This window comes from Oncorhynchus mykiss, unplaced genomic scaffold (genome assembly GCF_013265735.2).
Source record: "Oncorhynchus mykiss isolate Arlee unplaced genomic scaffold, USDA_OmykA_1.1 un_scaffold_120, whole genome shotgun sequence".
Taxonomy (NCBI): Eukaryota; Metazoa; Chordata; class Actinopteri; order Salmoniformes; family Salmonidae; genus Oncorhynchus; species Oncorhynchus mykiss.
The window spans coordinates 878201-893600 of NW_023493661.1; the positions used below are offsets into that span (position 1 = coordinate 878201).

Here is a 15400-nt window from a genome sequence, read left to right on the forward strand (position 1 = left end):
TGGATGCTAGTAGCATGTTAGCCCTCTGGATGCTAGTAGAATGTTAGCCCCATGGATGTTAGTAGCATGTTAGCCCCCTGGATGCTAGTATCATGTTAGCCCCCTGGATGCTAGTAGCATGTTAGCCCCCTGGATGCTAGTAGCGTGTTAGCCCCCTGGATGCTAGTAGCGTGTTAGCCCCCTGGATGCTAGTAGCGTGTTAGCCCCCTGGATGCTAGTTGCATGTTAGCCCCCTGGATGCTAGTAGCATGTTAGCCCCCTGGATGCTAGTAGCGTGTTAGCCCCCTGGATGCTAGTAGCATGTTAGCCCCCTGGATGCTAGTAGCGTGTTAGCCCCCTGGATGCTAGTAGCATGTTAGCCCCCTGGATGCTAGTAGCATGTTAGCCCCCTGGATGCTAGTATCATGTTAGCCCCCTGGATGCTAGTAGCATGTTAGCCCTCTGGATGTTAGTAGAATGTTAGCCCCATGGATGTTAGTAGCATGTTAGCCCCCTGGATGCTAGTATCATGTTAGCCCCCTGGATGCTAGTAGCATGTTAGCCCCCTGGATGCTAGTAGCATGTTAGCCCTCTTGATGCTAGTAGCATGTTAGCACCCTGGATGCTAGTAGCATGTTACCCCCTGGTTGCTAGTAGCGTGTTAGCCCCAGAGACAGTCAGAGAAACACACACTGACCCAATGAGTCCTGTTGACTGACTGTAACAGCCTGCAGGTTTTGTACCTCAGGGTGAATAGTCTCGCTGAGTTCATATCCCGACGCCAGTCTAAGTTGTAGTGTTGGTGTCCGTCCCTGTTCGTTTTCTCCTCAGGCTCTGTGACATCGGTGCACTCCCAGCCATGCGAAGACCAGGCTGTACTGCCCGGCCTCCCTCACCCTGTTCCCCCTCACATCGCCCCGCCAAGGCCCTCGCCCAGGGGGCTGCGTAGACAGGTGAGTACACACACACACACACACACACACACACACACTAACACACACACACACACACCATGCTTAGTCTTCCACCACAAAACGTTGGCAAATATTTGTCTCATTGTGACCCTAACATTCCCCATTGTGTCCTCTCTGTGTCTGTGACCCTAACATTCCCCATTGTGTCCTCTCTGTGTCTGTGACCCTAACATTCCCCATTGTGTCCTCTCTGTGTCTGTGACCCTAACATTTCCCATTGTGTCCTCTCTGTGTTCCAGGTGTCTGTGTCCCTAACATTCCCCATTGTGTCATTGTGTCCTCTCTGTGTTCCAGGTGTCTGTGTCCCTAACATTCCCCAGTCTGTCCTCTCTGTGTTCCAGGTGTCTGTGTCCCTAACATTCCCCATTGTGTCCTCTCTGTGTTCCAGGTGTCTGTGTCCCTAACATTCCCCATTGTGTCATTGTGTCCTCTCTGTGTTCCAGGTGTCTGTGACCCTAACACTCCCCATTGTGTCCTCTCTGTGTTCCAGGTGTCTGTGACCCTAACATTCCCCATTGTGTCCTCTCTGTGTTCCAGGTGTCTGTGACCCTAACATTCCCCATTGTGTCCTCTCTGTGTTCCAGGTGTCTGTGTCCCTAACATTCCCCATTGTGTCCTCTCTGTGTTCCAGGTGTCTGTGACCCTAACATTCCCCATTGTGTCCTCTCTGTGTTCCAGGTGTCTGTGAACCTAAAATTCCCCATTGTGTCCTCTCTGTGTTCCAGGTGTCTGTGTCCCTAACATTCCCCATTGTGTCCTCTCTGTGTTCCAGGTGTCTGTGTCCCTAACATTCCCCATTGTGTTCTCTCTGTGTTCCAGGTGTCTGTGACCCTAACATTCCCCATTGTGTTCTCTCTGTGTTCCAGGTGTCTGTGACCCTAACATTCCCCATTGTGTCCTCTCTGTGTTCCAGGTGTCTGTGACCCTAACATTCCCCATTGTGTCCTCTCTGTGTTCCAGGTGTCTGTGACCCTAACATTCCCCATTGTGTCCTCTCTGTGTTCCAGGTGTCTGTGACCCTAACATTCCCCATTGTGTCCTCTCTGTGTTCCAGGTGTCTGTGACCCTAACATTCCCCATTGTGTCCTCTCTGTGTTCCAGGTGGCTGTGACCCTAACATTCCCCATTGTGTCCTCTCTGTGTTCCAGGTGTCTGTGACCCTAACATTCCCCATTGTGTCCTCTCTGTGTTCCAGGTGGCTGTGAAGGTGGACTCGGTGGAGGTTCAGAGTGTTTCCTCAGTAGACAGACAGGACCCCCTCTCAACCCTCCGCCTGCTCTCCCCCTCTCGTCCCCCCTCTCCCCCCTTCCTCTCGGATCCCGCCGACGAGGAGGTGTGGCACATCACCAGCTCAGCGCGCCATTGGTGGGACAGACATGGAAGTGGGCGGTGTCACTCCCTCTCCCCCTACGCCTCCCCCGACTCCCCACCCTCCCTGAGGAGCCGAGGGAGTGCGCTCAGCCTGCTGGGGGCGGGGCTACAAGCTCACGACCCGAGGAAGGGCTTCAGCGTAGACACCCAGGGCTTCCTGGATAAACCCCGTTGTCCTGACGACCAGCGACGACACTCCATCGAGATCTGCCCGTCCCCTCCGGAGGACCGGCTTCTAGGGGAGGTGGACGGGGAAGAGAGGAGGCCCAGGGGTCAGGGTTCAGAGGTTAGAGGTCACAGGAAGAAGAGGATGAGCCCACCTTGCATCTCCATCCACCCCCCGTGTGACCCAGCAGGCCGCGCCCCCTCGGAGCCGCAGGCAGACTGCAACCCGCTGCTGAGACGCAGGACCCCCTCCTACGATGTCGCCGACGCACACACTCCCACACACAGGCTGACGCCGACACACACACCTACACACAGGCTGACGCCTACACACACACCTACACTAACGCCGACACATCACCACACACTCGTACAGACTCTCCTTCACGCAGTAACACACACCCCGACACACACACACACTCTTATCCGTACACATACTCTACCTCATTCACACACACACACTCCGTCCCCCACACACACCCTGTCCCTGAACTCCGACGCGAGACCTTCCTCTCTCTACAGTGACTACAAGCCCCTCCCACATGTCACCTTCGACCAACCGGAGCACAGATACACGAGTGGCATGTCCGCTGGCCTATCGAGCAATGAACCAGCCACAAGTCCCTCGCACTTTAACAGTAGGGCGGGGTTTAGCTCGATGAACAGGAGAACTGCCCAATGAGAGACAGAGCCTGGTACTGTAGTAGGAGAGGGATTCGTCAGAAAGACTAAACCCCATCCAGAGGGTGTGGCCTGATCTGGACAGAGATGGGTTGGATGGAGAGAGAGAGAGAGAAGGGGGAGAGAGAGAGAGAGAGGGAGGGAGGGAGAGAGAGAGAGAGAGAGAGAGAGAGAGAGAGAGAGAGAGTGGGGAGAGCGAGAGAGAGAGAGACGGAGAGAGGGAGACAAAAAGAGAGAGAGAGAGAGAGAGAGAAGGGGGAGAGATAGAGGGAGGGAGGGGAGAGAGAGAGAGAGAAGGGGGAGCGATAGAAGGAGGGAGGGGAGAGAGAGAGAAGGGGGAGAGAGAGAGGGAGGGAGAGAAGAGGAGAGGCAGAGAGGGGGAAGAGCAAGTGAGAGAGACGGAGAGAGGAAGACAGAGAGAGAGAGAGAGAGAAGGGGGAGAGATAGAGGGAGGGAGGGGAGAGAGAGAGGGAGAGAGAAGGGGGAGAGATAGAGGGAGGGAGGTGAGAGAGAGAGAGGGAGGGAGGGGAGAGAGAGAGGGAGGGAGGTAGTGAGGTTGTAACTCAGTGTTATTTAGTTTCAGGGCTAGGACTAAAGCCACATAAATCTGTAGCCAAAGTATTTCTGACACTCCTCACACCAGCCAGCCAATCAGGAACAAACATTTATGACACTCTGCCCTCACGTGAGCCAATCAGGAACCAGCGCCTGGCTGACCTCTGACCCTTACAGGAAGTGAGATGGGAGATTGACGGTGCTCCTTCAAATCCTCTACGGGAGCTCTACTTCCTGTTTCCTGTCCTGGTCCACGATCACATTGATCTCTCAGACAGACAGACAGAAGAGGACAGCAGTCCTGGACACGTGTGTTGTGTGTTGTGTGTATTTGATCCCATATGCATCCGTCTGTTCAGATGCTTTCTGTCATGGATGTTGATAGACATGTCTTCATCTGCAGACAGACAGACAGACAGACAGACAGACAGACAGACAGCAGAGCGGTGTGTGTTCTGTTTATCTCACGTTGTATATACAGAAAGTATTTTATTGCTGTGATGATGAAATAACTCTATGCATTAATGCACCACATTTTCTTCTAGAGATCTATAATGGTTGTTTTGTTACGTCATCCTCCTGTCTATAATGTTTGTTTTGTTCCGTCATCCTTCTGTCTATAATGTTTGTTTTGTTCCGTCATCCTCCTGTCTATAATGGTTGTTTTGTTCCGTCATCCTCCTGTCTATAATGGCTGTTTTGTTCCGTCATCCTCCTGTCTATAATGGTTGTTTTGTTCCGTCATCCTCCTGTCTATAATGTTTGTTTTGTTCCGTCATCCTCCTGTCTATAATGGTTGTTTTGTTCCGTCATCCTCCTGTCTATAATGTTTGTTTTGTTCCGTCATCCTCCTGTCTATAATGGTTGTTTTGTTCCGTCATCCTCCTGTCTATAATGGTTATTTTGTTCCGTCATCCTCCTGTCTATAATGTTTGTTTTGTTCCGTCATCCTCCTGTCTATAATGGTTGTTTTGTTCCGTCATCCTCCTGTCTATAATGGTTGTTTTGTGTTCTGTCATCCTCCTGTCTATAATGGTTGTTTTGTTCCGTCATCCTCCTGTCTATAATGTTTGTTTTGTTCCGTCATCCTCCTGTCTATAATGGTTGTTTTGTTCCGTCATCCTCCTGTCTATAATGGTTGTTTTGTTCTGTCATCCTCCTGTCTATAATGGTTGTTTTGTTCCGTCATCCTCCTGTCTATAATGGTTGTTTTGTTCCGTCATCCTCCTGTCTATAATGGTTGTTTTGTTCCGTCATCCTCCTGTCTATAATGGTTGTTTTGTTCCGTCATCCTCCTGTCTATAATGGTTGTTTTGTTCCGTCATCCTCCTGTCTATAATGGTTGTTTTGTGTTCTGTCATCCTCCTGTCTATAATGGTTGTTTTGTTCCGTCATCCTCCTGTCTATAATGTTTGTTTTGTTCTGTCATCCTCCTGTCTATAATGGTTGTTTTGTTCTGTCATCCTCCTGTCTATAATCGTTGTTTTGTTCCGTCATCCTCCTGTCTATAATGGTTGTTTTGTTCCGTCATCCTCCTGTCTATAATGGTTGTTTTGTTTTATAAAGTAGAAGAGGAGGCCTCACCTGAACACTGTTCTCTGTTATTCAAACAAGTTCACTTTACTCAAACAGTAACCAAGGAGATCAGTTCGGAATCTTGAACTCGTGTTTTTTATGAGTTAACGGAACTTAAGTCAATTCCTGTTACTTCATTATGAATTTTTTCAAGTTATATTTGAGTCAAATGTTTAAGCTTTGACTGTGTCTGATGCTCTGCCGGGGATGAGATTAGGTTTATTTCTAGGGTGAGGAGGAGGGGAAGAAGAAGGAGGAGGAGAGGAGAGGAGAGGAGAGGAGAGGAGAGGAGGGGAGGGGAGGGGAGGGGAAGAAGAAGGAGGAGGTGGAGAGGAGAGGAGAGGAGAGGAGGGGAAGAAGAAGGAGGAGAGGAGAGGAGGGGAGAGGAGAGGAGGGGAAGAAGAAGGAGGAGAGGAGAGGAGAGGAGAGGAAGAAGAAGGAGGAGAGGAGAGGGGGGGAAGGGGAGGAAGAGGAGAGGAGGTGGGCTGAGAGGAGAGGAGAGGAGAGGAGAGGAGAGGAGAGGAGAGGAGAGGAGAGGAGGTGGGCTGAGATGTGTTAGTGTAGATATCTACAGACAACCAAACGAATCCACCTGTAGTCAAAGTGCAGTAATGTCTCTGTTCCTAACGGTCCCTTTACAACGTGACTCATGTTGTTCCTAGTTACAGTAACCATCCCTTTATTGACGGGTGTCCCCTATCCACAGAGTCGACCCGTCAGCCCTGTCTGAGGGTTGGGTAGATACAACACATCTAGGTGTATCTGTAGTCCACCTGTTTTACATACCTAACCTGCTATACACGGGGCTGTGACAGTATCATGCATCTCTCTCCAGCAGCCTAACGCCGTACTCAGGTCATATCCACTTGTAGAGATGGAACCCCAAACACCAACCACACCTCACTATCACCTTACCCGATACTAATGTTAACCCTAACCCCTGACCCCTAACCCTGACCCCTGTATCCCTAACCCCTGACCCCTGTATCCCTAACCCCTGTATCCCTGACCCCTGTATCCCTGACCCCTGTAGCCCTAGCCCAGTCAGTCTCTATATAGTAGGAGACCATATCAGACTGGTGGATCCCAGTCAGTCTCTATATAGTAGGAGATCATATCAGACTAGTAGATGCCAGCCAGTCTCTATATAGTAGATCCCAGCCTGTCTCTACATAGTAGATCAGAGTCAGTCTCTATATAGTAGGAGATCATATCAGCCTGGTAGATCCCAGTCAGTCTCTATATAGTGGATCCCAGTCAGTCTCTATATAGTAGGAGACCATATCAGACTGGTAGATCCCAGTCAGTCTCTATATAGTAGATCCCAGCCAGTCTCTATATAGTAGATCCCAGCCAGTCTCTATATAGTAGGAGACCATAGCCTGTCTCTATATAGTAGATCCCATCCAGTCTCCATATAGTAGGAGACCATATCAGACTGGTAGATCCCAGTCAGTCTCTATATAGTGGATCCCAGTCAGTCTATATATAGTAGATCCCAGCCAGTCTCTATATAGTAGATCCCAGCCAGTCTCTATATAGTAGATCTCAGCCAGTCTCTATATAGTAGGATACCATATCAGACTGGTACATCCCAGTCAGTCTCTATATAGTGGATCCCAGTCAGTCTCTATATAGTAGATCCCAGTCAGTCTCTATATAGTAGGAGACCATATCAGACTGGTAGATCCCAGTCAGTCTCTATATAGTAGGAGACAATATCAGACTGGTGGATCCGTCTGTCTCTATATAGTAATAGACCATATCAGACTGGTAGATCCCAGTCAGTCTCTATATAGTAGATCCCAGCCAGTCTCTATATAGTAGGAGACCATATCAGACTGGTAGATCCCAGTCAGTCTCTATATAGTAGATCCCAGTCAGTCTCTATATAGTAGATCCCAGTCAGTCTCTATATAGTAGGAGATCATATCAGACTGGTAGATCCCAGCCAGTCTCTATATAGTAGGAGACCAGTCAGTCTCTATATAGTAGGAGACCAGTCAGTCTCTATATTGTAGGAGACTAGAGATCAGAGTCAACCCCGCCCTCCATCTCTAACCCTGCCCTCCATCTCTAACCCCGCCCTCCATCTCTAAACCCCGCCCTCCATCTCTAAACCCCGCCCACCCCTGTACCATGTCACCCTTACCGGGTCACCAGCAGTATGCATGTAAATTATGATTATATATCAAGAGAATAGATCCGTAAACATGTTATTTATCAGTAGGGAGGAGCTTCCTGTTTCTCCTTCTATTCTACCCTGTTCGATCTCACTGCGGAGAACAGAAGAGACTTTTGATTGGATGATGAGACAACGTTTGTTTACGAGGAAGTAAAAGCCTGCCGTCAGTCTGACTGACCCCCCCCCCCCATGTCAACTAGTTTGACCCCTGAACTTTAGAGTCAGAGTTGTCTCCAGCTATAGAATCTCCTGTCATATTTATAATTGATTTAGAGACAGGTGTTTTTGTTCATTATCATAGTAGTCAATACAATTTGGTAGAAAAATCATTATAATAATTCTGAAGAGTTTGACAGATGGATTTGAATCCTCAGATTTATTTATTTTTTATGAGGAATTGTTTTGGACTATTTGCATGTTGCTGAGAAGAAGAACAAAGATATCCGGATGTTGTTTTTTTTAATTATTTTGATAAATTAAAATGTCCAGATGTTTCCGATGTTTGTAGACTGCCTATCTCAATGTACTGGGCTCAGTTTGATCGGTAACGGGGCTGTAATACTGATTTAAACATGATTTATTATTGTCCAATGCAAGATGTGCTGGGTGTGGTTTTAGTGTGTATCTACTGAGACCCGTTGGTTGGATACCGGCCAAGCTGTCGCAGAGAGGGAACCATGGAAACAGGTTGTGGGTGTGGTTTATCTCAGAACCCCAGAAGTCAGATGTTGAGCGCTTCCCCACCTGATCAGTCCACTAGTTACCCTACAAGTTATTTCCAGAGAATCTGATGTGTGTTAAAACTCAGTATGAAATAAACCCTAATAAAGATTTATTACATAACGTCTGGTGATGATGATGATGATGATGATAATGGTGATGATGGATCTTTGGCATTGAGGTGGATCTGTGCTCCTATCTGATAAAATACTAATTATAACGAGACCGAGTGTTTTTAAAACCGCACCAGCAGGCTTCAGGAAGATCTAGAACCAGGCTTCAGGAAGATCTAGAACCAGTTTTGAGGATGTTGTAGAACCAGGCTTCAGGAAGATCTAGAACCAGGCTTCAGGATGTTGTAGAACCAGGCTTCAGGAAGTTCTAGAGCCAGGCTTCAGGACGTTGTAGAACCAGGCTTAAGGAAGTTCTAGAACCAGGCTTCAGGAAGTTCTAGAGCCAGGCTTCAGGACGTTGTAGAACCATGCTTCAGGAAGTTCTAGAACCAGGCATCAGGAAGATCTAGAACCAGGCTTCAGGAAGATCTAGAACCAGGCTTGAGGCCGTTTTAGCTGTGATGAAACCTGACCTTCAATCTATCAGAAACCTTGTCGTTTTAACTCTTGAGAGACTGGAGGAGATGGAGGAAGAGGAGGAGAAATAGAGGAGGAGGAGGGTGTGTTTTCTAGCTGTCAATAGACAAGCTAACTGTCTGCAATAATTTCCCTCTGATGCTCCCAGAACTGAGAGAGGGTTTCCGAGGCTGGAATACAACTGTACTTTTGACGTTGTTTTGTTGCTGATTATTATAACGGTCAAACATTGTCCTGAAGGATGTTCCCTGTCGTCGAAAAAATAAACCTTTTTTTTTTATTCCTGAGCCGAAGGTGTCTGGTGTGTTTCTTCACAGAGCCCCTTGTGGGATAACAACTATTGACTGTGTTATCAGCAGTCCCCACAGGATGGCGCCAGAGAGCAACATGTGTTTAATATTGACTGTGTTATCAGCAGTCCCCACAGGATGGCGCCAGAGAGCAACATGTGTTTAATATTGACTGTATTCTCAGCAGTCCCCACAGGATGGCGCCAGAGAGTAACATGTCTTTAATATTGACTGTGTTATCAGCAGTCCCCACAGGATGGCGCCAGAGAGCAACATGTCTTTAATATTGACTGTATTCTCAGTAGTCCCCATAGGATGGAGCCAGACTAACATGTCTTTAATATTGACTGTGTTATCAGCAGTCCCCACAGGATGGCGCTAGAGAGCAACATGTTTAATATTGACTGTATTCTCAACAGTCCCCACAGGATGGCGCTAGAGAGCAACATGTTTAATATTTACTGTATTCTCAGCAGTCCCCACAGGATGGCGCTAGAGAGTAACATGTGTTTAATATTGACTGCGTTATCAGCAGTCCCCACAGGATGGCACTAGAGAGCAACATGTTTAATATTGACTGTATTCTCAGCAGTCCCCACAGGATGGCGCTAGAGAGCAACATGTTTAATATTTACTGTATTCTCAGCAGTCCCCACAGGATGGCGCTAGAGAGTAACATGTGTTTAATATTGACTGTGTTATCAGCAGTCCCCACAGGATGGCACTAGAGAGCAACATGTTTAATATTGACTGTGTTATCAGCAGTCCCCACAGGATGGCGCTAGAGAGCAACATGTTTAATATTGACTGTGTTATCAGCAGTCCCCACAGGATGGCGCTAGAGAGCAACATGTTTAATATTGACTGTGTTCTCAGCAGTCCCCACAGGATGGCGCCAGAGAGCAACATGTCTTTAATATTGACTGTGTTATCAGCAGTCCCCACAGGATGGCGCCAGAGAGCAACATGTGTTTAATATTGACTGTATTCTCAGCAGTCCCCACAGGATGGCGCCAGAGAGTAACATGTCTTTAATATTGACTGTGTTATCAGCAGTCCCCACAGGATGGCGCCAGAGAGCAACATGTCTTTAATATTGACTGTATTCTCAGCAGTCCCCATAGGATGGAGCCAGACTAACATGTCTTTAATATTGACTGTGTTATCAGCAGTCCCCACAGGATGGCGCTAGAGAGCAACATGTTTAATATTGACTGTATTCTCAACAGTCCCCACAGGATGGCGCTAGAGAGCAACATGTTTAATATTTACTGTATTCTCAGCAGTCCCCACAGGATGGCGCTAGAGAGTAACATGTGTTTAATATTGACTGCGTTATCAGCAGTCCCCACAGGATGGCACTAGAGAGCAACATGTTTAATATTGACTGTATTCTCAGCAGTCCCCACAGGATGGCGCTAGAGAGCAACATGTTTAATATTTACTGTATTCTCAGCAGTCCCCACAGGATGGCGCTAGAGAGTAACATGTGTTTAATATTGACTGTGTTATCAGCAGTCCCCACAGGATGGCACTAGAGAGCAACATGTTTAATATTGACTGTGTTATCAGCAGTCCCCACAGGATGGCGCTAGAGAGCAACATGTTTAATATTGACTGTGTTATCAGCAGTCCCCACAGGATGGCGCTAGAGAGCAACATGTTTAATATTGACTGTGTTCTCAGCAGTCCCCACAGGATGGTGCCAGAGAGCAACATGTCTTTAATATTGACTGTATTCTCAGCAGTCCCCACAGGATGGCGCTAGAGAGTACCATGTGTTTAATATTGACTGTATTCTCAGCAGTCCCCACAGGATGGCGCTAGAGAGCAACATGTTTAATATTTACTGTATTCTCAGCAGTCCCCACAGGATGGCGCTAGAGAGTAACATGTGTTTAATATTGACTGTGTTATCAGCAGTCCCCACAGGATGGCACTAGAGAGCAACATGTTTAATATTGACTGTGTTATCAGCAGTCCCCACATGATGGCGCTAGAGAGCAACATGTTTAATATTGACTGTGTTATCAGCAGTCCCCACAGGATGGCGCTAGAGAGCAACATGTTTAATATTGACTGTGTTCTCAGCAGTCCCCACAGGATGGCGCCAGAGAGCAACATGTCTTTAATATTGACTGTATTCTCAGCAGTCCCCACAGGATGGCGCTAGAGAGTACCATGTGTTTAATATTGACTGTATTCTCAGCAGTCCCCACAGGATGGCGCTAGAGAGCAACATGTTTAATATTGACTGTGTTATCAGCAGTCCCCACAGGATGGCGCTAGAGAGCAACATGTTTAATATTGACTGTATTCTCAGCAGTCCCCACAGGATGGCGCCAGAGAGCAACATGTCTTTAATATTGACTGTATTCTCAGCAGTCCCCACAGGATGGCGCTAGAGAGTACCATGTGTTTAATATTGACTGTATTCTCAGCAGTCCCCACAGGATGGCGCCAGACTAACATGTGCTTAATATTGACTGTGTTCTCAGCAGTCCCCACAGGATGGCGCCAGACTAACATGTCTTTAATATTGACTGTATTCTCAGCAGTCCCCACAGGATGGAGAGAGAGAATAACATGCTAATTAGTGTCAGATGATGATAACGATAGGGTGTCACTAGAGGTTAATATTGACTGTGTTCTCAGCAGTCCCCACAGGATGGCGCTAGAGAGTACCATGTGTTTAATATTGACTGTATTCTCAGCAGTCCCCACAGGATGGCGCTAGAGAGTACCATGTGTTTAATATTGACTGTATTCTCAGCAGTCCCCACAGGATGGCGCCAGACTAACATGTCTTTAATATTGACTGTGTTCTCAGCAGTCCCCACAGGATGGCGCCAGACTCTCATGTCTTTAATATTGACTATATTCTCAGCAGTCCCCACAGGATGGCGCTAGAGAGCAACATGTCTTTAATATTGACTGTATTCTCAGCAGTCCCCACAGGATGGAGAGAGAGAATAACGTGCTAATTAGTGTCAGATGATGATAACGATAGGGTGTCACTAGAGGTTAATATTGACTGTGTTCTCAGCAGTCCCCACAGGATGGCGCCAGAGAGCAACGTGTCTTTAATATTGACTGTGTTATCAGCAGTCCCCGCAGGATGGCGCTAGAGAGCAACATGTTTAATATTGACTGTATTCTCAGCAGTCCCCACAGGATGGCGCCAGAGAGCAACATGTCTTTAATATTGACTGTATTCTCAGCAGTCCCCACAGGATGGCACTAGAGAGTACCATGTGTTTAATATTGACTATATTCTCAGCAGTCCCCACAGGATGGCGCCAGACTAACATGTGCTTAATATTGACTGTGTTCTCAGCAGTCCCCACAGGATGGCGCCAGACTAACATGTCTTTAATATTGACTGTATTCTCAGCAGTCCCCACAGGATGGCGCTAGAGAGCAACATGTCTTTAATATTGACTGTATTCTCAGCAGTCCCCACAGGATGGAGAGAGAGAATAACGTGCTAATTAGTGTCAGATGATGATAACGATAGGGTGTCACTAGAGGTTAATATTGACTGTGTTCTCAGCAGTCCCCACAGGATGGCGCCAGAGAGCAACATGTCTTTAATATTGACTGTATTCTCAGCCGTCCCCACAGGTTGGCGCTAGAGAGTACCATGTGTTTAATATTGACTGTATTCTCAGCAGTCCCCACAGGATGGCGCTAGAGAGCAACATGTTTAATATTGACTGTGTTATCAGCAGTCCCCACAGGATGGCGCTAGAGAGCAACATGTTTAATATTGACTGTATTCTCAGCAGTCCCCACAGGATGGCGCCAGAGAGCAACATGTCTTTAATATTGACTGTATTCTCAGCAGTCCCCACAGGATGGCGCTAGAGAGTACCATGTGTTTAATATTGACTATATTCTCAGCAGTCCCCACAGGATGGCGCCAGACTAACATGTGCTTAATATTGACTGTGTTCTCAGCAGTCCCCACAGTATGGCGCCAGACTAACATGTCTTTAATATTGACTGTATTCTCAGCAGTCCCCACAGGATGGCGCTAGAGAGCAACATGTCTTTAATATTGACTGTATTCTCAGCAGTCCCCACAGGATGGAGAGAGAGAATAACGTGCTAATTAGTGTCAGATGATGATAACGATAGGGTGTCACTAGAGGTTAATATTGACTGTGTTATCAGCAGTCCCCACAGGATGGCGCTAGAGAGCAACATTTTTAATATTGACTGTATTCTCAGCAGTCCCCACAGGATGGCGCCAGAGAGCAACATGTCTTTAATATTGACTGTATTCTCAGCAGTCCCCACAGGATGGCGCTAGAGAGTACCATGTGTTTAATATTGACTGTATTCTCAGCAGTCCACACAGGATGGCGCCAGACTAACATGTGCTTAATATTGACTGTGTTCTCAGCAGTCCCCACAGGATGGCGCCAGACTAACATGTGCTTAATATTGACTGTATTCTCAGCAGTCCCCACAGGATGGAGAGAGAGAATAACGTGCTAATTAGTGTCAGATGATGATAACGATAGGGTGTCACTAGAGGTTAATATTGACTGTGTTCTCAGCAGTCCCCACAGGATGGCGCTAGAGAGTACCATGTGTTTAATATTGACTGTATTCTCAGCAGTCCCCACAGGATGGCGCTAGAGAGTACCATGTGTTTAATATTGACTGTATTCTCAGCAGTCCCCACAGGATGGCGCCAGACTAACATGTGCTTAATATTGACTGTGTTCTCAGCAGTCCCCACAGGATGGCGCCAGACTAACATGTCTTTAATATTGACTGTATTCTCAGCAGTCCCCACAGGATGGCGCTAGAGAGCAACATGTCTTTAATATTGACTGTATTCTCAGCAGTCCCCACAGGATGGAGAGAGAGAATAACGTGCTAATTAGTGTCAGATGATGATAACGATAGGGTGTCACTAGAGGTTAATATTGACTGTGTTCTCAGCAGTCCCCACAGGATGGCGCCAGAGAGCAACATGTCTTTAATATTGACTGTGTTATCAGCAGTCCCCACAGGATGGCGCTAGAGAGCAACATGTTTAATATTGACTGTATTCTCAGCAGTCCCCACAGGATGGCGCCAGAGAGCAACATGTCTTTAATATTGACTGTATTCTCAGCAGTCCCCACAGGATGGCACTAGAGAGTACCATGTGTTTAATATTGACTGTATTCTCAGCAGTCCCCACAGGATGGCGCCAGACTAACATGTGCTTAATATTGACTGTGTTCTCAGCAGTCCCCACAGGATGGCGCCAGACTAACATGTCTTTAATATTGACTGTATTCTCAGCAGTCCCCACAGGATGGCGCTAGAGAGCAACATGTCTTTAATATTGACTGTATTCTCAGCAGTCCCCACAGGATGGAGAGAGAGAATAACGTGCTAATTAGTGTCAGATGATGATAACGATAGGGTGTCACTAGAGGTTAATATTGACTGTGTTCTCAGCAGTCCCCACAGGATGGCGCCAGAGAGCAACATGTCTTTAATATTGACTGTATTCTCAGCAGTCCCCACAGGATGGCGCTAGAGAGTACCATGTGTTTAATATTGACTGTATTCTCAGCAGTCCCCACAGGATGGCGCTAGAGAGCAACATGTTTAATATTGACTGTGTTATCAGCAGTCCCCACAGGATGGCGCTAGAGAGCAACATGTTTAATATTGACTGTATTCTCAGCAGTCCCCACAGGATGGCGCCAGAGAGCAACATGTCTTTAATATTGACTGTATTCTCAGCAGTCCCCACAGGATGGCGCTAGAGAGTACCATGTGTTTAATATTGACTGTATTCTCAGCAGTCCCCACAGGATGGCGCCAGACTATCATGTGCTTAATATTGACTGTGTTCTCAGCAGTCCCCACAGGATGGCGCCAGACTAACATGTCTTTAATATTGACTGTATTCTCAGCAGTCCTCACAGGATGGCGCTAGAGAGCAACATGTCTTTAATATTGACTGTATTCTCAGCAGTCCCCACAAGATGGAGAGAGAGAATAACGTGCTAATTAGTGTCAGATGATGATAACGATAGGGTGTCACTAGAGGTTAATATTGACTGTATTCTCAGCAGTCCCCACAGGATGGCGCTAGAGAGCAACATGTCTTTAATATTGACTGTGTTATCAGCAGTCCCCACAGGATGGCGCCAGACTAACATGTCTTTAATATTGACTGTATTCTCAGCAGTCCCCACAGGATGGCGCTAGAGAGTAACATAACTGAGGTGTATAAATCCGTCGTTTACTCCAAACAATGTTGAGTTCCTATTTGGTCTTAAAATCAAAGTCGTGGTTTAG

At 47.2% G+C, this 15400-nt stretch overlaps 1 protein-coding gene across 1 annotated transcript in view; it reads left to right on the plus strand.

Moving 5' to 3' along the window:
- LOC110512628 (voltage-dependent T-type calcium channel subunit alpha-1H-like) overlaps positions 1-3360 on the plus strand; it is a 155197-nt gene extending 151837 nt beyond the window's left edge. The window contains exons 36-37 of the mRNA XM_036972119.1: positions 811-932; positions 2149-3360. Coding sequence (XP_036828014.1) covers positions 811-932; positions 2149-3171 — 1145 coding nt within the window. The 3' untranslated portion in view covers positions 3172-3360. The remainder of the gene's footprint in view (positions 1-810; positions 933-2148) is intronic.
- Positions 3361-15400: the final 12040 nt, after the last annotated feature.